At 53.1% G+C, this 21,906-nt stretch overlaps 1 protein-coding gene across 1 annotated transcript in view; it reads right to left on the bottom strand.

Annotated features, from left to right (window-relative positions):
* Positions 1-481: 481 nt before the first annotated feature.
* DSCAML1 (DS cell adhesion molecule like 1) overlaps positions 482-21,906 on the bottom strand; it is a gene marked incomplete at both ends in the record, with an annotated part of 342,843 nt that continues 321,418 nt past the window's right edge. Inside the window, 14 exons of the mRNA XM_082661172.1 lie at positions 482-948; positions 2,720-3,031; positions 4,255-4,449; positions 5,067-5,219; positions 5,522-5,640; positions 5,789-5,819; positions 7,650-7,805; positions 9,482-9,769; positions 10,152-10,340; positions 11,084-11,182; positions 11,465-11,628; positions 12,009-12,126; positions 15,370-15,523; positions 21,469-21,608. Coding sequence (XP_082517298.1) covers positions 482-948; positions 2,720-3,031; positions 4,255-4,449; positions 5,067-5,219; positions 5,522-5,640; positions 5,789-5,819; positions 7,650-7,805; positions 9,482-9,769; positions 10,152-10,340; positions 11,084-11,182; positions 11,465-11,628; positions 12,009-12,126; positions 15,370-15,523; positions 21,469-21,608 — 2,585 coding nt within the window. The remainder of the gene's footprint in view (positions 949-2,719; positions 3,032-4,254; positions 4,450-5,066; positions 5,220-5,521; positions 5,641-5,788; positions 5,820-7,649; positions 7,806-9,481; positions 9,770-10,151; positions 10,341-11,083; positions 11,183-11,464; positions 11,629-12,008; positions 12,127-15,369; positions 15,524-21,468; positions 21,609-21,906) is intronic.

Raw genomic sequence — 21,906 nt, 5'->3', positions numbered from 1 at the left:
GAAGCAACTCCTGGATTTCTTGGAACAGTAAAATCGCATGCAGTGTCTCTGAGTTGGGATTTTGGTCTTTGTCAAAACCACCTAGATTGGAGGGAGGGTGAGTAGGAGGGAAAAATTGCTGAGCCTTTGTGCCTCTGTCTCAAAATAAGGTGAGAGAAATATATAGATATATAGCTTGTCGATGTGTTCCTCTCTCTCTATATATGTATATATCTCTCCACACATATTTTGTGGGGTGGGGAATTTGACTTGCACTGTCAAATTCTTTGTGCCCTGGCTTCATGGAGAAGAAGAAAATAGTTTCATTTGTACAAAAGAGTTCTATGTACAAGCGTTCATGACTTGGGGGTTGTCTTTCCCTTGTTGGTCGGTTTTCATCTGTCAATTTAATATAAATAATGCAGGAAATCAGCCCAGCTGGTGTGTGACGGCTGGAGGCGCAGACAGGTCCAGGCAGAGGGCCACTCTTCTGGTTGTGTCCCTACACCAGGGTGTAGGATTTGGAGTAGGCCCCGGCTCCCTGCTTCTGAGACCTCCCTACCCCTGATGTGCTCATCTCGAGAAGTGAGTCCCTGGAGCCCCCCATTTTGGTGTGTGGGCCCCCGGCCCGCGGAGGCTCAGTGCTGGGGGCCGGAGGGGCGGCACTGGGGGCAGCCGGGGGCTCAGCAGGGGTGGGACCGGGTGCCGGGGGCGCCGTGCCAGCTGGGGGAGCTGGCATGGCCAGAGTCCTCTGAGGTAAGGTGGCTGTGGCGGCGGCCCCCGGGTGCGGGAGGCCCAAGGGCTTGCTGGCAGGGTCCAGGGTCAGGTGGCGAGCCTGGGGCTGGTAGGTTCGAGCCAGGTTCCTGATGGAGGCCTCGCGGGGCGGGACCACGGGGCAGGGCTCCCGCCCGTCTGCCTTTCGGAAGAAAGCCTCCGACTTGGCGTAGAGGGGCAGGTTACAGTAGTCACCTGGAATGGAGGAAGCAGGGCGTGTTAGCGCCAGAGGCCTCTTGGAACCAGCGACCAGCTTGTTTCCCCACCCCTACCCCTCAGTCTTCTCCCTGACCTGGCATAGGAGTCCCTCCACCAGACAGGCAGTAAAGAGTCGAGGAAAGATGAGTTACTTGGCCTCTCTGAGCCTCAGTTTTCTTATCTATGAAATGGGGATAATCATATTTCCCTACAGGAATACTGTGAGGAGGGAATGAGATAAAGTAAGGAAAGCGCTTAGTACAGTGGCTGGCGCACGGCAATGCTCAGTAAATTGATACCCATTGTTAATTGATCACTATAGCCGATCAGCTTCAGCTGGTGAAGAGCTCATTTCTAAACAGGGATGTCCTAAGAGCTCTGGCTGTTAGAAAGCTTTTTTTTTTTTTTTTTTGGCCATGTCGCGTGGCTTGCGGGATCTTAGTTCCCCGACCAGGGATCGAACCCAGGTCCACGGCAGTGAAAGCGCCAAGTCTCAACCACTGGACCGCCAGGGAATTCCCTAGAAAGCTTTTCTTTACTCCGAGGAGGAGAGGAATGTCACTCCCTGTCACTTCCCCACGTTCAGCCCGATTCTGTGCTCTGAGGACCCCCAGAACAAGGCTTTCCCCTCTTTCTCACCGCAGCCTTTCAGACATCTGAAGTCAGCTACATTTCCCCGTCCCTCTCCTTCGTCTCCTCTTCTCCAGGCAGAATGTTCCTAATTTCTTAAAGTGCCTCCTCGGGACAAGCTTCTAGGACCCTCACATGCTGATCCCTCTGCCCTGCGAGCACCCTCGCCTGTGCACGTGCCTCTCTCCCGTCCACTGTGCCAGGCACTTTCCTTAGGTCATCTCGTTTAGTCCCCACAGCCCCCTGCATAGGTTAATACCTGCCTGCATTTTGCAAGTGAGGAAACTGAGGTTCAGAGAGATTAAGTAATTTGCCCAAATTCACACAGCTACACAGGGAGGGGAAGTCATTCAGGGCTGCTTGTCTCCTAAGTCTTTGTAATTTCTGTTACCCCAGGCTCTTCTCTAGATGACCCTGAGCCCCTAGGTCAGCACGGCCACTTAGCAAGGCCAGTGCTGAGCAGACCAGATTGCCTACTTTGACAGCCTGGGCCTTGCACCCCGTGGCCCTAATGTCTGCTGGGGGGCTTCCCTGACCCCCTCTCCCTGGTTATCCTAGACCTGCCCTGCTGACCCCAAAGGACATATGCTCTGGCCAGGCCCCTGGAGTCAGATGGTTCCCAGTCAGGCTAGGTCATTGCCCACCATGAGGTTTGGCCACCACGGGCTGAACTGCCAGGATTGCTCCTTTGGGTTTAGATTAAGTTCAAACAGTATTGAGACCAATGGCCATTGGGCAGCTGACCCCATAAGCAGTCTCTTTCCATCCTGGCATAGCTTCAGATTAAGGGAATGATCACTACTTAATGAGAACCTACTATGTGCCAGGCACGTATATCATTTCTAATGATCCTTACAACAATGCAAAGTATATGCTGTCAGTTGCATTTTACAAATGAGAAAATTAAGGCCAGAGAGGTTAAAGGACTTGCCCAAGGTCACAGCAGTATTAAGAGGTTAAGCCAGGATGTGCGCCCTGATCTGCTTGCTCCCAAGTCCTTGTTCTTTGCACTACCCCCCGCCTGCCAAGGAGCCGTGCTGGGCTGGCAGGACCCAGGTGCAGTTAGGGCTAGGTCTAGCCAGGGCTCGTGGGGTTTGGGGGCAGGGGACACAGCAAGGGAAGTGGTCTGAGCGCTCACTCTTGTTGGCCCGGTGAGGGATGGGCACAGCCACATTTTTGCCCCGGTCGGCATCCTGGGGCTTGGGTGGGGAGGCGGTGAAGCGGCAGATGCCAGGCTCTGAGGGTGTGCTCATGGATGTCATGCTGTCAGCGTTCTCGTTGGTGCCTGTGGTCATCTGGTCAGAGGAGCTGTCGGAGATGAAGCATTCGGTGATCTCAAACTTGGCGTGCTGCAGTTGTTCCTCCAGCTTGGCATGCTCGTAGGCCCGGGCCAGCTCCTCGTAGGTGGAAGAGGCGCTCTCGGTGGACACCATGCTGTTCCGTCCTTTGTCTGGGGAGACGGAAGGCACAGAGTTGAGGGGAAATGAGTGGCACCCCCCATATTCATTGCAGCATTATTTACAAGAGCCAAGACATGGAAGCACCTGTATGTCCATCGGTGGATGAGTAAATAAAGAATATGTGATATATATATATATACACACACACACACACATGCACACACACACACACACACACACACACACACACACACACAAAATGAGATATTGCTCAGCCATAAAAAAGGAAATCTTGCCATTTGGGAAGATATGGATGGACCTTGAGGGCATCATGCTAAGTGAAACAAATCAGACAGAGAAAGACAAACACCGTATGATCTCACTTATATGTGGAATCTAAAAAACCCCCAACAACAACAAACAAAACCCCCAAGCTCACTGATACAGAGAATAGATTGGTGGTGGCCAAAGGTGGGGGGTGGGAGTTGGGCAAAATGGGTGAGGGTGGTCAAAAGGTACAAACTTCCGGTTATAAATGAGTCATGGGGGTGTAATGTACAGCATGATAACTATAGTTAATAACACTGTGTTGAATATTTGGAAGTTGCTAAGAGAGTAGTTCTTTAAAGTTCTCATTATAAGAAAAAATATTGTAACTATACATGGTGATGGATGTTAACTAGACTTACTGTGGTGATCATTTTGCAATATATTACAAATATCAGATCATTATGATGTACACCTGAAACTAAAGGTTATACGTCAGTTATATCTCGATAAAAAATAAAGTGGGTTTATGGGGAAAGGGTGTAAATGAGATCAGACTGAGCAGTTCCCCTACCCATAAGCCCAGCAGCCATCTGAAAGCCTGACTATGGAGTGGAGCAGGCTCACAAGATCCTGCTCTCCGCCTGTGAAGGTAGTGGTGGTGGCAGAAGTGGGATATTTGATGTGCTGCCTAATGAAGGGCAGAACATCTTTCATTCTTGAAAATAAGCATCATCCTCTGAGCAACACTTAGCCTTTTCTCCAGCAAACATCATGTGTACCATTTTCTCTGTTATCTTTTGGGAGAACAAAATGAAATCCTTGACCAAGCAGAGCTCTGCTAGGTCAAGGGTTTTTGTCATAGCCACACAGTGAGTCAGTGACCAGCTGGAAATGAAACTGACCTGTGCCTTGGACTCCAACAGCTGGGAAAACCAAAGGTGGAGATGGATAATGGGGGAGCTGGAGGACAGTGAGCAGAATGAAGGCAGGTCCTTGGGCTTACCTGTGTCCTGGGAGAGGCTGGCACTGTAGCTGTCACTCTCGGTGACAGTGACACCATGCTGGGAGCCCACAGTGCGCCAGTCGGAGGTGAGGGTGCGGGCGGGTGTGGAGGCCTGGCACTTGGTCAGAGTCCACTGGCTTGAGTACCGGTTCCGGGTGCTGTGGGCTGACTTTACATTCTTCCTGGACACTGGATCTGCACAGAGGAAGCAAGAGCTAGTACCCTCCAGCTGCAGGCATTCAGGCTTGGACAGCTGGCATTTACCAGAAAGGGCAGCAGGAGCAAGGGAGGAGGCAGAAGCAGCCACAGAAGCTCCCCTGGGAAAGCTGAGTGAGCTGCCTTTCCTGACCACAGAGCTATCTGTGGAGAAGGAGAGCGGCAGTGTCGGGCACTGGGCGGCGTCCTAGTCCTCCCCGGCCACCCTGTCTTTTCCTTCAGCCTGGGAAGAATGTCACCTCATCTCCTGCTGCCTCATGACTGTCCATTCATTCCCTACAGTCCTGGATGTATTCTATGCTTATGTCCAGAGTCACAGTGGAAGATGCAGAAGGCCCTTGGAGAGAAAGAACAACTAACCCTCTCAAAACTTCTAGGTAAGGAAACTGAGGCCCAGAGAGATAAGGTTAGTGACATGCCCAAGGCCATAGCTAGTGAGTCTATAATCAAGGTCTCTAGACTCTAATTCCAGTGCTCTTTCCCTTCTTCCATAGTGCTCCTCCCTCCTTTTTTTTAAAAAATGTCACCTTTGTCTTATGCTGTGCCCACGAAACCCCGTGTGGGAGGAGGGCTGTCTCCCCAGGGATAATGCATACTGGTGCCTGGCCGGATGTCAGACATGTCGATGAGGGGTCCTGTGCTCTGGATGAGGGCTGGGTGGTGCAAGGAGACACCGGTGCAGAAACTCTGAGGGTTGACAGCTTGGCTGAACTCAGCATCGGTCACAGGGATGGTGGCCTTGTCATCTCCTGGGGGAAGAAGTGCAATCAGCAGCAGTCCTTCCCTTTGGGCACCATCTTTGCTCCCCAAATTTCTCTTTGTCTTTATCCAACAATGAAACCAAGAAAGGTCAGGTCAAGTCTTCCCATCAATGGAGGAGGAAACCTAGTCCTTGAGAGAAGCTGCAGCGAGTTCCTAGGTTGCTGAGTTGTTGACGGGGCTGCTTCTGGAACCCTGGGCACTGTGTGAGGACTGGTGGTTGCCCTTCGTGGGATGTGGCCTGGGGAAGCACACTCAGCAGGACAGAGAGCTCATGGCACCTGTCACTCACCCAGCTGCTTGATGCCCTCCTTGTCCTCGATGAGTAGCTGGACCCTGGGGATGTCAATGTGTAGCCGTGGGCCCTGGGGTGGCCCCTTCACGGGGGTGTCAAAGCTTCGGTTGTTCTTGCTGTGGAGAGAAGCGTTGGAGGAGGGTGACTCAGCAGTCATAACGGGTTGGGGGAGGGGTTTTGCAGGACAGTGGGGTCTTAGAAACCTGTACCCTGAAGGGAGGAAGGGGGAGGGGAGGAGAGAGGAAGCAGCTATGTGACACCCACCTTATTAACATTTCTGCCAAACTCTTTGCATCTGCAAAACAGTAGAGAGAGGGGACTGAGTGAGAATGGAGTCTGAGAAGGACGAGAATTGGAAGAGGCATGGGGAACAAGGTGGGAGAACTTCCTAAAATGCGGCCAGGGCTTGTCTCCTGGGAAGAAATATAAGGAGTTCTGAGACAGTCCAAAACATAAGGTCTCACTGCTCCCAGTTCAGGATTTGGCTCAGTTCTGCTTTCCTTTCCTCAGATTTTTATCTAATAGGGAGATCCTCCCCAAAGCAAAGGGTATGTAAAGTGCTCCATCAGCTTCCTGAATCAACTCTAATCAAACAAAACATCATAGCAGTCTGGAAATGGGCATCAGTGGTAGGTCTATCCTCAGTTATCTGTTGGGGAGAGGAGAGAGTGGGGAATGAAGTAGAGGGGGTCAATGGGTATCTCCAGATGACATCAACCAAGAAGTTTCATTTCCTTCTCTAGGACATCTGTCCCAAAAAAGTCCATGGATGGATTTGAGGGTCATTGCTTTGTCTCAGAGGAGCCTTGAATAGGTTCAGGACTGTCAGGTTAGGAATTGATAAGAGAGGAGAAGCAAAGGACCCAGGTAATCCACTAGACCTCTGATAACTGAGAATGATCTGTTAGATCAAATCTAGCTTCATGAACGAATTCAACCATCTATCTACCCACTCATCCATCCATTCATTATTGATCTCTCCACCTGTCAATCCATCCCACCCATACATCATGCATTCATTCAACTACCCATCCATCCAGCCAGCCAGCCAGCCATCCACTGATCCAACCATTCCTCCATTCAACCATCAACCCATCCAACCATCTAATCATCTGTACAACCATCTGTTCAACCATTCATCTAATTATCCATTCATCTATTCAACCATTCATCCAATCATCCATTCATACAACCATCTATCCATCTTATCATCCATCTGTCCATCCAAGTATCCACCCATCCATCCATCCGTCCATCCATCCTTCCATTGATCCAACCAACTATCGATTTAACTATCAATCCATCAACCATCCAATCTTCCATCCATCCATCCAACCATCCATCCATTTAACAACCATTAACCACCCACTGAACCATCCTTTCTTCTACCCAACTCCTAAACAAACACCCTAGGCAGCCTTAGTCATTCCCTCTTCTGTGGTATTATTGTGCCTTGGCTGTGAATTCTGTAAGGGCATGGGTTGTTCCTTCTTCATTCATCTTTACACCTCCAATGTCTGGCAGTATCTACAATACAGCAGATACTCAATAAATATTTTCCAGATGTGTGAACAGACATTTATTAAGCAACTAGTGGGTCCTGGGGAAATCAAGGTAAATCAGACCCATTCATGCCAGACTATGGTAGCAGGTGTTGGGACAGGGGATGATATTAAAAATATTTAGCACCTGACAAGGCATGGAAACAGCTCAGTCAAACCAGAGCAAAGTCCTAGAGGCCACTTGGAGGTCTACTCTTTAGTGGCTGGGTCCTAGGAAAGTCTCGGGGATCCTATATGAGAGAAGGGAACACCCAGGGTAGAAGGGAGCAACATCTATTTACCAATCAACATGGAAATGTTTAAATATTTTAACAAGCAATATGGTTTTACCACTGTGTACCTCTAAAAGTCAGCCCTGGTGAGGGCAGGCACAAAGTCCTGGGGGCATAGAGGAGGAAGCAGTGAACAACTAAGGGGTTTCAGAAGGCTGGAGTGGCAGCTCTCCCTTCAAGGGGACACGGGCACTCTCCCTTGTCCAGATGGTGCTGTGAGCCAGTGGAAAGTGGCCAGCGTGGCTGAGGGTCAGCAGTCCCTCCCAGGAAGCCCATAGGAAACTCGCCCACCTCGGAGTCGCTTCAGCCGCTTCTCTTTCCTCTTCTTGCGAACGATGAAGAGCAGTGCCACCCCCAGGGTGGCCAGGATGACCGGGCAGCCAATGGTGAACAGCTTCTTCACATCGTCCCCCTCGCCTTGTGCAGACTTGATGGGTGGGATGGTGCCTGAACAGGGGTGAAGAAGGGAGTCAGTTGTCCCTTATGAGTTGAGTGTTATGCAGAGTCTCATGGGCAAGGTAGCCCTTGGACCTCCTTTGCTGCCTTTGGTCTCACTCTGATCTCTACTTCCTGGTGCAGAGCCCCAACTCTCCCCTCTGCTCCCCCTAATTCTGGTCCCATCAGGACAGCCATGAACAGTTGTGTAGTTTTTATACTGCATATGATATTAATGACTTCCTTTTAGAATTTTCCTAAAGTCTCTCAGAGATAGTCTACTCTGCTTGTTGGAGTTCAGTGTTCATTTCTAGAACGCTGAACTTAGATTCCCACATCCAGCTGGTAAGGTGGAGGGGGATGGTGAGGACCGTAGGAGAGAAAAGTCAGGGAAGTGGGATCCTGTGCTCTCTTCCCCAGATGGAGGCAAAAGCCACTAAACACCCTGCATTCTCTCCCTGCTCCCCATCCCGTAGGCGAAATCTGCTAACCTTGGGGGCTGCAAGGAGGCAATGTTGAGTTCTCCTGCTGACATAGCCTTCTGCCAAGCCCCGAGGCTTGCTTGTTTCAAAACCTCACTTAAAAGTCATCTCCTTCATGAAGCCTTCCTTGTTTGAGCCCATCCCCTTCCGATACCACTTTTATTCTGTTTCCTTAACACATAGGTAGACTCAATTTAGCTTGTGACAGCTGGTCCCTATGAATTCAGCCCTCTATGTGCTTAACTGCATGTGTGTGCATGAGTGTGAGGTGCCCCTATGTGGCAGATACCAGTTAGTACTCACCAAACATCCGTGTGCTCATCTACATTCCCCAGACTTCCTGGCAGTTAGGTTAGAGCCATGTTACTAGTTCTGGACAACAGAGTGCGACTAGAAATGATGAGTATCACCTCCTGGCCAGGGCAGTTAGGAACTGCTGTTTCTTTTTCCTCCCTCTCTCGTTGGTGACCACGGAAGCTACATGTTCAAGATGGCATAGCTAAAGATGGTGGCCAGCCAACCCTCACAAGGTGTTATGAGAGCGAGAAACAAATCTTTATTGGATCAAGCCATGAAGCTTTTAGTGTATACTTGTTACTGCAGCACAGGCTACCCTGTCTTGGCTAATGTACCATCTGAGCAGAGGGTTCTTATAGGGCAGGACCGCAACTGCATCTTTACCTCCCTCTCATCTCTTTTTTTTTTTTGCGGTACGCGGGCCTCTCACCGCCGCGGCCCCTCCCGTTGCGGAGCACAGGCTCCGGACGCGCAGGCCCAGCGGCCATGGCTCACGGGCCCAGCCGCTCCGCGGCATGTGGGATCTTCCCGGACTGGGGCACGAACCTGTGTCCCCTGCATCGGCAGGTGGACCCTCAACCACTGAACCACCAGGGAAGCCCCCTCTCATCTCTTTGAAGCAATGGAGAGCAAGGGTTGCACCTTCAAGGGCCCTCTGTCTTTAGCGTTACTGACCTGCTTGTCTGCCTATCCGTGTGTGTTGGTCACAGGTATATCTACCCACTTACCTGTCTACCCGTCTGCTGTTCCTTGGCCTGTCCTTTGCTTGCTTATTCACCTGTCTGCCTTTGTCCCTGACTATAGTCCTGCCTCTTTTCTATATGCGTGCCCATCTCTTTACATGTCTGCCTCTCTGCCAGCTTCCCTGGCAGCACCTTGCTCCAGCCCTGCCCACCCTTTCCGACTCACTGCCATCGTAGTCCAGGGTGGCGAACTGGGCGGTCTCGTTGCCGCAGCCAGCGCTGTTGCAAGCCCTCATGCGCAGCTCGTACCACGTGGCCTCTCGCAGCTCGGTCAGAAACACCTCCCCGGACCTGTTGGCGCGCAGGCCCTGCCAGGCCCAGGTGCCCTTGGGCCGGTACTCCAGCACGATGGCTGTGATGGGGCAGCCCCCGTTGCTCCAGCCCTGCAGGTTAAGCCGAGCGTGTGTGGAGTTGATGTGGGTGAAGAGGTGCTGCTCTTTGCTGAAGGAGGGCTCTGGGGGGCCAGAGGGAGAGAGAGGTTAGAGAGACTGGGAAAGAGTTCCCTGGGCAGCTGGGACCACAGTGGCTACGGGGGATCGGTGGGAGGCGCAGATGGGAGTAGGGATGCTCCAGGGGACAGAGGGGGAGGAAGAAGAGGAGGGAGAGAAGGACAAGGAGAGAAGGGCCTGGCCAAGGAGGAAGACACATGCAGGAAAGAGGAAGAGGTGAGCCACCCATCTGCCATCCCACCGCAGGGAAGCGGGGCCAGTTTCTGCTACCGTGACTCATCCGATGCTGCGGTGATGGGAACTAGGTGGAGTCTCCCCTTGAGTCTCCGTGCTCCCCTGTGCCCTCCTTCCCTACCCCAGCAGCCTTCCACCCGCCCTGGGCCTTACCCCGCCCATGGGTCTTGGCCTCGATGATCTCACTGATGCGCCCGGAGCCCACGCTGTTCTTGGCCGCCAGCTTCACCTTGTACCAGGTGCCGCACTTGAGGCTGTCCAGCCTGAAGGACCGCTCGCTCGAGCTGACGAACACATCCTTCCACTCCTCGCTGTTGTCCACCGAGTACTGCAGCACGAAGCCTGCCCGGGAGGTTTGCCTGGCTCAGGTTGGGCAGGGCGGGGCCTGGGGTACCCCAACAGGCATCATGGGGCTGGGCGCCGCAGGGGGCAGGGGGTGCTTTGGCCACTGGGAGGGGGTGGATGCAAATTCGATGCAAAACGGAAAGGCCCTTGGGTGAGTCGTAGGGCTCTCTCCTGTCAGCGCTTGTGTTAGGGTTGAGAAGCCAAGGTGGGGAGGGGAGCAGAAACCGGAGCTGTGAGGCTTACAAGGGGTCCTGTTTAGACCCTGCTTCTCCATATTTGGTCCCCTGGCCCCGAAGCATCAGCACCACTTGGGAGCTTGTTAGACGTGCAAATTCTCAGCCTCCGCTCCAGACCCCCTGAACCAGAGTCTGTGCTCTGACAAGATCCCCTGGTGATTCACGTGCATGTTTAAGGTGGAGAGGCACTACCTAGAGCATTCGTCTACTGTGACAGATGTGGGAACTAAGGCCCGGAGAAGACAGGCTTCCCAAGAAAACAGACTGCCTCAGGCTCGCACAGCTCACCAGTGGCAAGGAAGGTGGGTGTTGGAAAGCCCAGACGTCTAGGCTGGTATATTTTCCGGGGCACTTGGGTAACTTCCCTGTGGTCTGAATCGCCCCCCCCCATTATTTCCCAAGCATTATGAGGACAAGCAGGGGGAGTGAGCGAAGCCCTTCCTCTGCTCCTGGGCCCAGAATTCCTTCCCCTGCCTCCCCCCTCCTCATCCAGACCCCTCTCACCTCGGATGGAGCTGCCCCCATTGTCACCTGGAATCCAGGTCAGGGTGATGGACGAAGCGGAGGTTTTGGAGACAGTTAGGCGGGGTTGGTCCGGGGGAACTGTGAGGGGAGAGCCACCAGCCCGCACCAGAGGGTTAATCTCTGACATTGGGTGGGTTGAGGGCGAGGGGCTGGCTGTCCCACCCTCTCGGTGCCACCCTCACACTTGCTCATTCTCCTCTCTAGCCCTCCTGCCCCCGCTTCCACGGGGACCCTCTGATCCACCAAGGGTCGGTCTCCCCAGTGGCGGGTCTTCTTCCGTTCGACAACCCTCTCTCTCACGCGATGGAATTCCTCCATCCCTGTTGGCACCGGAGCCCCACCCGCCTCGCAGCGTCTCACCTTGCACCAGAAGGTTGACGATGATGGTATCGAAGCCCCCAGTGTTGGTGGCTGTGCAGGTGTAGTAGCCCGAGTCCTCAGCCTTCACTGCACGCAGTAGCAACGTGCCATTGGCGTGGATGAGCCAGTGCCCATCCATGGACACGGGGATGGCCGAGTCTTCGCTGCGGGGGTGGGGGATGGGTTATAGCAGGCATCCCCTCCTCCGGGGGCCTCCCCCAGGTCTGCAGGCAGTTGGAGCTGGGAGCAGTAGGGGGCTGGCTCGGGGACCCTGGATTCTTGGGCTGTTACTCAGTGCTTCCCGGGCATATCCAGGAATCTTGGCCTCTTCCATCACCCAGGGAAGGGAGATCCTTGGCAGCCGACAGAGGGGAGCCAGGGAGGTCAGGCCTGCGTGTGAGAGTGGTAGCCGTGTACCTGGCTGGGCCCCTGCAGGGCTGGAGGTGACTGAGTCGCTGGAAGGGAGGGACATTGGTTCTCTTCATGGCTTTTCTGCTGTGCCCATCCCTGGGGGTCACCTATCCCTGCGGGGTCCCGCACACACCTGTCCTTGGTCCACTTCACGGCAGGGGCTGGGTCTCCCACCGAATTGCAAGGCAGCCGGACATCTCTCATCCAGGGTGTTGTCACAGTGCCCCCAAAGGATATGATCTTTGCTGGGGCTACAGGAAGGAAAGGATGAGAGACACCCCACTTTTACCACCAGCACCGCACTGGCTCCCCTTTCTCAGGGCTCCTGAATTTACAATTCAAGTCCTCTTTCCCCTACCTGACCGCTACCTTGGGCTTGGGGTGTGGGGAGAGTCCAGGAAATTTCAGATGCGAGTCATTGATACGACAAGCGTTTATCAAATACCTGTTTGGGCCAGGTATCACAGGAGGCTTTGAGGGGCCACAAAATGAATCAGATCTATTCCCTGTCCTCAAGTTGCTCGCCATCCAAGAGGGAGGCAGATACTTAAAAAAATCATTAGGGTGAAGAATACTATGGTAGGGGTAGAGACAAGTAACCCTAGGAGCAGAAAGAAGGAGGAATGAACTCCGGCAATGCAGTGGTGGTGGAGGCGAAGGCCAGGGGCGGCTTCTGGAATTGGCGGCTTTGACTTGAAACTTGAAGGCTAAGAAGGAGTTCACCACACAGAGAAGGAAAGGCATGTCGGAAGGGGGAACGGCACTGAGTAGAAGCACGGGGGCCTGAAACACATGATGGGTGGGAGGATCCTTTGGGGCGACCAAAGCCCAGGGTGAGTGAAGAGGGGGCAGCAGAGCCGGGGCCAGAGCGGTTAGCAGGAGGCAGGAGGAGAGCGAGCAGGGCTCTGCTGCCACCTCAAGGAGGCTGGGCTTCCCCTTGAGGTCACGAGGAGGCTTACAAGTAAGTAGTGGTATGTTCAAAGCAGAGTTTTAGATAAATCCCTGGCTGCTTGCAGAGGATGGTTTGGTGGAGGTGATCTTTTTTTTTTTTGCGGTACGCGGGCTTCTCACTGTTGTGGCCTCTCCCGCTGCGGAGCACAGGCTCCGGACGCGCAGGCTCAGCGGCCATGGCTCACGGGCCCAGCCGCTCCGCGGCATGTGGGATCCTCCCGGACCAGGGCACGAACCCGTGTCTCCTGCATTGGCAGGCGGACTCTCAACCACTGCGCCACCAGGGAAGCCCATGGTGGAGGTGATCTCGCAGGATGAAGACCAGGGACAAGACGGTGGCTGGAGTGCAGGCGAGAGGTGATACTGGGTGGTGGAGAACAGACTAGGGGCTCAAGGGAAGACATGCCAGGACGTGGAGTCTCCCTAGTTTGGGAGGTGAGAGTGACTTCCAGGATCCCAGCTGGGACAACCAGATGGGTGCTGGTGCCCTCGTGGAGTTGAGGCCCACAGGAGGAGGAGCAGGGTAGGTGGGAGAGCCGGGAAGATTCTGCTCATGCTAAACCTAGGGGACGCCCACGGGCGTAGCTGGGAAGCAGGTGGATATAAATGTTTTGGAACATGAGAGAGATGACTGGACCGCACTGATGTGCACTCAGCAGCAGACTGACTGAGGTCACCAGGAGGGGGACTGCAGATTGACAGAGGAGTGGCCGAGCCCTGGGGTCCCCAACATGCAGGCGCAGAGGAGGAAGGCATGTCCCCGGGGAGACAGGAGCGCCCTGAGGACCCTGACGCACAGGCGGCATCACGGAAAGCAAAGGGAGGCAGAGATGCCAAGGGCCCAGCGAGAAGGTAGTCGTGTCGGGCACCCTGGAGATCTCCAGGCCCAGGGTTGAAAGTGTTAAATTAACCAAGCAACCACGTGCTTCGGGGGGACACAGTCAGCCCCACTGAGCCACGGGACCCTTCTTGGGGAGAGGGAAGATGTAAGGTGGCTGAGGAAGCAATGCTTAGAGGTTTGGGTGCAGGGAATGGAGGTTCCTCTCCCCTGAGGGCAGCTGCCTGGGGAGGACCGCCGGGGGCCAGAAAGACGTGGACTGGACAGAGGGGCCCAGCGAAGACAGCCTCCATCGCGGGCAGAGAGAAGTGTTGGGGGCCTCAGGGATGGTGCCAGGGGCTCTAGAGATCCCGTTCTAGACCCAGTTCTGCCCTGTGGCTGGGACTGGCTCCTGTCCCTCCACCTCCCAGGGCTGCTGTGAGGACAGAAGTGCGTGATGTCCACATTCGAAGAAGTACGAAGCCCTCTGGGAACATGTTCCATTTGATTTCCACAGGGGAAGGGGCCGGCCTTCAGCCAAGACACCCAGGCTCTCAGACCACGCTCTGGGCCAGCGCCAGCTGTCTTGGGAGGAGCGGAGGCCCTGGGCCCCTTCCCTCCTGGAGGAGACAAGTGCAGAAGAAGGGCTGGGTAGCCCCTTTGGGAGGCGGGGCCAGGGGAGGTTAGACACCTGAGGCCGTGTGGAAAGAGCCCTGACTTGGAGCCAGAAACGCTAGCCCACCACTCTCAGCTGTCTTTGCAGACCGTGCCACCCCGGCCTCAGAGTGTCCACTGGAAAATGGGATGACAGCCCCCGCTGGCAGGGCAGCTGCGGGCCCTCCGTTCAGTGCCCGCTGACCCTGAGGCCAGGGAGGGCAGGCGCCTCTCGGGTCTCAGCCAAAGGAAGCTGGTCACCCCTGGAGGGCGGCTGGGCTGAGGCAGGCACCAACTACCCGAGCCCTGGTCCTGGGGCCCCAGGGCTACAGTGACAGGTGGCTGTGGGACGAGGGAGGGCCCAGGGAAGCCCAGGGTCAGAGTAGAGGCTGGAAGTCTCGGGCCTGTGTGGCTAAGTCCCATGCCCCAGGGTTAGCGCAGGGCAGGCGGCCCGGCAGCTCCGCGAGGTGGCCTCTGTCTCGATCTTGGGCTGAGGCCTCAGAACTGTCATTCCCTGTAAAGTGGGGGTACACGTGCCCCCATGCCACACTTATGCCCAGGCCAGGGGTTCAGCGGGGCACCCCCAAGAGTAGACATGGTCTTATTCACCCTGCGTGCCCCATCTAGCCCACAGTCTCCTTCGGAATGCCCCCTGTAAATGTCTGTTGGCTGAAGGAACCACCGATCAGTGGGGTCACCCCTGCCTGAGGTGTCCCGGCTTTGGAAGGAGGGGGCCGTCTTGGCAGCTCTCTGCGCCGTGGAAGCGGTGTACCCCGCCTCAGTCCCCTCTGGAGGAGCTGAGCTGGGCTGGAGTTGGGAGCTGGGGACCAGGGTGCATTACGCCCAGCGCCCCTGGCTAGCGGTGCTGCCTCGAGCCTGTTGTGAGGCTTTCTGGGAGTCAGGGGGCAGCAGAGGCCCGGTCTTGGTGCATGCAGGAGGGAGGCGGGCGACCGGCCAGCCCCTTACAGCCAGGTCACCGACAGGGTGGAGGGAAGACATCCCCTCCCTGGGGAGAACCGGAATTCTAGGCGGGGGCGGCTTCTGCCCTCTGCCGCAGTCCCAGGCTGCTCACCCTTGCCAGCAGGCTCGATGGTCACCTTCTCGCTGCCGTTGCCCCGGCCGGCAGAGGTGACAGCAGCCACCCACAGCAGGTATTGCTGTCCTCGGTTTAGGTGGGCGATCCGGTAGAAGAGCTGCTCCGGACTCGTCTCATACTCGCTGGGAGCCTGCAGGGCAGAGGGCAGAGGCGAACGCATGCTGAGACCCAAGTCCCCTGGGCCTCCACCTCCGCCTCCAGCCTTGCTGGGGGCCCTGGGCTCAGAGGAGGTGATGGCCGGGTTGGGGGCCGGGGAGGCAGGATCCTGCCTAGTCCGCCCTTTCTGGTTTTGGAGCCACAGTGAACAGAGTTTGCCCTGGACTTGGCACGGGGCTCGGCCCTGGGAGCTGACGGGCCTGCTCTGGTGTGTTGCTGGGTCAGCCTCAGTTTACCTCTTGGACTGATCTAGGCGCTGGCCACTGTGGCTCCAGGCCAGGAAATGTGAGTGTTCTGAGTGAGAGATGGAGGAGAAGGGAGAAGCGGGGAGGGAGGGTCTCAGGAAAACCCTGAGTAATGGGAGTCTCTGGGAAGAAGCTAAATTACTACATTTGCCTTATTAGGGCTGTAGACAGGCTCCCCCAGCCTGTCCCCACTCAGAGTCACCTCCCAGCCCTGCTGTCTAATGACTGCTCCTTCATTCCTCCCCCCTCCCCCCCACCTCTGGGGGAGGAAGGGGTGGGAGAGGGAACTAAGAAACCTTCAGGGGGCAGTACTTTATTAATGATGATTAGTGGTATAGATCACCATATATATATTTGTAGGTTATATAAATCTATAAAATTTTTTTAACCAAATGACAGTTTTGACAAGTTGCCAACAAAACAATATCGGATCCCAGTGGTTTTACCAGTTGCTTTGATGAAAAGATTACGTTGTCTTGGAAACCAGAGGCTCAGATATTGAAATGAATTTGAGAAGGAGCTTTTGATAAGCGCTAGTTTGCAGACCTCCTGTCAGCCCCTTTCCTGGTGCAGGCGGGATGGGGCTGACTTTCATTTTATTTTATTTTTTGGTCAGCTGTGGGGAAGGGAAAGCAGGACAGCACCAGGGCCTCTTTGACATCAGGGAGGAAGTCTAGGGAGGGGGAGCAGCCCCGGAACAGATGGGGGGCCCCCAAGGCCAGAGGGAGCTAATAATTAGTTATCTCTGCAGTCACGGGATCCTGCACACACACGCCTACATGCACACGCTCACACGCACACGGACATGTAGACACATTCACGCACGTGCTGAGGGACGGACCTCCAGAGAGATATGGGGTCACAGAAGGACATTCTCTGTCCGCCATGGGAGGGCTGAGGGGCCCAGTGACTTATAATAGGAGAAAACATCCTTTTGGGCCCCAGACTGTCTGCAGGGAGATGCTCGGGAGAAGGTACAGGCATCCCCACAACACACACAGAGCTCCCTGGCAAACTCCTCCTCCTGCCTCCCCTGTGGAGATCTGGCCTTGAATCCAGGAGGTCCCTGAAAGCCACCCTGAGCCCTAGTAGTTGGGAAGTCCTCTCAGGCTGCAGCACTGGGGGACCGTGTGGGTATCTGCAGGTCATATCTGAGCACGAGGCAGGGCAGGGCAGTGGCTTTGATACCTGCTTGCCTCACTTGCTATATGATCCACAGTGTCTCCCATGGTTTCTGGGGCCTCAGTTTTCTCTCCTGCACACTGAGAAAGCAATACAGCTCGGCCTACCCTGTGTGGTTACAGTGAGGCACATATGAGGCAAGGGGTGTGCAAGTCTTTCGTAAAAGGGGAAATGGTCTTCTCCTGGCACATTTTTCTGTGAGGGTGGAGCTGTGTGTGTGTATGCATGTGTAGAGAAAAGTTGAGTGTACTTGCTTGTGTGTGTCAGTGTGTACCTGAATGTACATTTGTGTCTACACAGGGCAGGAATGCTTTGGCTTCCCCCTGAAGGCATTAGCATATTACCCAGATCCTGGGTGCCTTCTTTTAACCTGGATTCCCCAAGAATGTCCTGAAATCACTTTCAGAAATAAACAACTCTACTCCCAAATAAAGTCCCAGTGAATCAAAGGTTAAAAAAAGGTAAAACTATGAAAGAAGAAACTATAGGTTAAAATTTATCTGTCCTAATAACAAAAATAAAGGCAAAAATCAAAAATGATTTATAAATTTAAATTATACAAAAAGAAAACCTATGGTATAATAAAAACTAGAATCAAAGGCAAGCAAATACTTGAAACATATATGATCAAAAATGGTTATTATCCTTAATATGTAAAGAGCACTTACAAATCAATAAGAAGAAAACCACAATACACCCAACTAAAAAATGGACAAAGGACATGAATTGACAATTACCCAAAGATGAAAAAAACTGCCAGAAAACACATAGCACTAATCAACCTAACTAGTAATCCAAGAAATATAACTTAAAACCAGACCTCTTTTTTAAAAAATCCCAACTGTCAAAAAAAGAAAAATATATAACACCTTGGATTAGTATGGGCACAAGGAAGAAGTATATACTACTTATAATGCTGTATAAGAAGTATAAATTGGCGCAAAATTTCTGAAGAGTAATTTGCAAACGTGTATGCAAACCTTAAGAATATTCATACTCTTTGTGACCCAGGAATTCCTATAGAAATTTAACCTAAGAAAAAAATAAAACGTGTACATAAAAACTTTTATGAAGAACTCTCAATGAAACATTATAATGGTGAAAAATTAAAAACATTAAATATAGAATAATTGGGGGGCTAGCTAAATAGATTATGTACATACAGATAATATTTTAAAAGAATACTTGATGTCATGGGAATTCCCTGGTGGTAAAGTGGTTAGGATCTGCGTTCTCACTGCCAAGGGCCTGGGTTCAATCCCTGGTCGGGGAACTAAAATCCCACAAAAAAGAATATTTGATGGTGTGGGAAAGTCCCTTCATATGTTACATGAAAAATGCAGATTATATCAATTGTGTAAAATTTTATTTTAATTTTGTAAAAAAACCAAAACAAAACCATGGTATACGTACAGATCAAAGACTGGAAGATTATACACCAAAATGTTGCCAATGTTTATCTTTAGGGAATGAGAGTACAAGTAATTTTTACTTTCCTCTCTACATTTTATATATTTACAGAATTTTCTACAATAAAATTGTATTATTTTGATAATCAGAGAAAAACAACAAGTGTATTAAATTGTTTGGTAAAATTTCTAACAGGACTCAATGCAGCTCTGGCCAGCCCTAGGGTGTAATTCCTGGGATCCTGCACCATATGTAGTTTCCCTCATCTATTCTGAGGATTCCGCACACACAAGTTCATACACTCCAGTATGTACACACACAGACTCACGTGCATTTGCCTCTCACCCCACACTCACTCCCACAGTCTTGCACCATCACACGTCCACGAGTGTGCCCTCACTCCTGGAGCTCTTTCATAAATGAATTTGTGATGCAGTTGTTTGGAATCTGGAATATATTTCTGCAAAGCAATCATATTACACAATCACACGTGGTGGTTAGGTCCCCTGGTCCCTCGTTCAGCCCAGTCCCTGCCTTGCAACATGGCTGAACTGCAGTTCTCATCACACTAGCACACCTGCCCCACCCACCATGTGACAATGTCTGATGGGAAATCTCCCCAGGAGAGAGGAGGTTCCTCCATGCTCGGGGCATGAAGAGGAAGGAGGGAGGGTCCCCAGGTCTCCAGCAGCAGGAGGAGGGCATGGGGACCAGGCACTCTGCTCCGGAGCCTGGGACATGTGTCCCCAGCCAGTTGACTGGGCATCCTGGAGCCTGAGTTAATGAGGAGGCTGCGTTTCCAGATACCAATCCCTTTGAAAGACTTCATTATCAGAGGAAGTAATGACTATACAAACCCAAGCTGGAGAATGAGTTCCCACCCTCTCATCAACTTATGAAGGGAAACTTGCCCAACGTCTAAGGCTTTACAATTGCCAGGCTGCTAGTAATTCATTCATCAAACACGTATTCTGTGACGATGATGTTCCAGGCACCATGTTCCACAGCTGGGGACCCAAAGATGAATAGATAAATGCTGCCCTTGTCCTCACAGGGCCCCTCAGACCAGTACGGGAGACAGGTGAGTGAGCAGCTAACTGTCAGCGAATGCATTCAGCGTGTGCTAGAGGATGAGGAACACGCCATGGGCGGTAGGATCAGCGGGGGCAGAGGGCTGGGGGGTGAAAGGCAGAGCGGCTGTCCAGACGGTGACAAGCCGAGTGTAACAAGAGCCTAGGACGTGTGTGTGGGGGAGGGGCAGGAGGAGGGGGCAAAAGGGGCAGAAGACGTGGCTGAAGATGTTGATTGGAAAATTGGTGCAACCCCCCAACAATGGCAGGGTGTTCTCAACCTAACACCCGCAGACCCCGTGATCCAGCAGTTCCTCTCATAGGCCCAACAGGAACGCATACACAAGAGCACCAAGAGACACGGACAAGAGTTTTCACAGCAGCGCCATCTGTAATAGCTCCAAACGGAAAACTACCCAAATGCCTATCAACGGATAACACAATGGATAAATAAATTGTGATACACACACGTAATTGAAAACTATACAGAAGTGACAGTGAGCGATCTCTAACCACACAGAACAATATGGATGAAATTCACAAACTCAAAATAATGTTGGGTCAAAGAAGCTAGGCAAATGGTGTGTGTGTGTGTGTGTGTGTGTGTGTGTGTGTGTGTGTGTAATATAAAGTACAAAAAGAGGCAATGCTACTCTGAAGTCAGGATGGTGGTTACGCCTGCAGGGGGAGGGTGGTGACCTTCTGGGGTGTTGTCCTGTTCCCTGCTCTGGGAATCCCCCCTTCTGCATACTTGGATGTGTGAAAATTCATGGAGTTGTATAGTCATCATATATGTACTTTTCTGCATGTGACGTAGTGGCTGTGAGGATGGAGAGGAGGGGACGGAGTCATTGCAAAGACATTTCTGGGCTTCCCCTCTGGTAATAGAACTCTGGCCTAACTGGTGAGGCGCGGGGCCACCTAGGGCTCAGAGGTAATTCAGAAAGACCACAGGAAAGCAGAGAACAGAGGATGAGATGATGACAGTTACCGAGCAATTTCAGGGTAGCTTTCCGGGCTGCCGGAAGCTCATCTGCAGGTGCTGGGGCTGCTGTCACATCACAAGTTGCTGATGGAGGGAGAAGCTGGCTTCCTGCTGCTCCCTGCTCTCCCCGGTCCTGAGCACATCCCTTGATAGTACTCACGCCTCGCCAGGGAGCACCCCTCTGCTTTTCCCACTAGACTGGAAGCGCCCCAAGGGCAGGTGTCTTTGCACCTGCTCTTGTAACTATAAGAGGTGTGCAGAGCAGTCACCCAGCAGAACTCTGGTTGAGTGGCTGGAGATAAGGAAAGAGGCAGAGGGAAGGATGCCTATTATGGGATACGGATGCATATCCCACGGCACCTGCCCTCATCCTCTCCTCCCCCTTAGCAGCCCTCAGTAGAGGGCAGGGGTTAGCCCCCCGCACTGTGCCCCAGCCTGGGGGCTGCCCACTTTGCTCCCAGGTTTAGGCAGATAGAGCTATCTCTCAGTCCTCTCCCCTAGGCTAGGCCCAGACCCTGGCCCAGAGAGAGATGCCCTTGCCTTCCCCCATCTGTCCCCACCTTCTCCTCTCTCTTCAACTGGCGCCATGCTGAGGGGGGCCACTCAGGGTAGAGCTCCAGCAGCCCTCCAAGCCAGGACTGATCATACTGAAAAGTTGATTCATTTCCAAAGGCCGTGGGCCAGCGAGTCCCCAGTCCAGAGCTCTGGGATCTGCTAGGAGCTTCCTTGGTCAGCCAGACCAGAAGAGCCGAGGCCCTGTCCTCCCACCTGCTTGAACGTGACCCCTGACTCAAAGGAGCTTCCAGGGCTTGTGATAATCTTGCAGCCCCTGGAACAGAGGACTGACCCAAGATGGACTGGGGTAAGGCTTTAGCCACTCTTGGGTGACCAGTGCCCATACTTATGCATGAATCCAAGAAGCAGCACAGATATAAGCAGCCCCAGGGTTTGGCTCAGAAGCCAGCTGATCTACAGGTACTTTCTCTTTCTCCTGTCCTGCTCATCATTTGGCCCTGGGCCCACTTACCGGCTGGCCAGACCCGGGGCTGAAGCAGAAGATGGTGTACTTGCGGATCACCCCGTTGGGCTTGGTTGGGGGGAGCCATGACACAACCACACTGCTAGCGGATGAAGGGACAGCTTTGATGCCAGCGGGGGGACCTGGAACTGAGCAGGGGAAGGTCGGGTCAGTTTAGAGAAAGGAGGAGCAAAGCCTTTGGGAAAGAATGACAGGGTGGGGAGAGTGAGGCAGATCAATCTGGGAGCGCTTCCTGAAGGAGGCATCTCTGAGCTGTGGTTTAAAGGAGGAGGTTCTAGCATGGCAAACAGGTGGTGATTATTAGGGGCTTGTAACAAAGTCTCTGAGATGGAAGCACTGGGAGTGGCCAGTTTCAGAACTGTTTGGCCAGAACCAAGGACTTAAGAAACACGAGAAAGAAACAGAACCCATAAGGAATTCATCTTG

The sequence above is a fragment of the Grampus griseus genome (assembly GCF_964374135.1).
Source record: "Grampus griseus genome assembly, chromosome: 8".
NCBI lineage: Eukaryota > Metazoa > Chordata > Mammalia > Artiodactyla > Delphinidae > Grampus > Grampus griseus.
The sequence above is the reverse complement of the archived record's forward strand: the minus strand, read 5'-3'. Positions and strand labels throughout refer to the sequence as shown.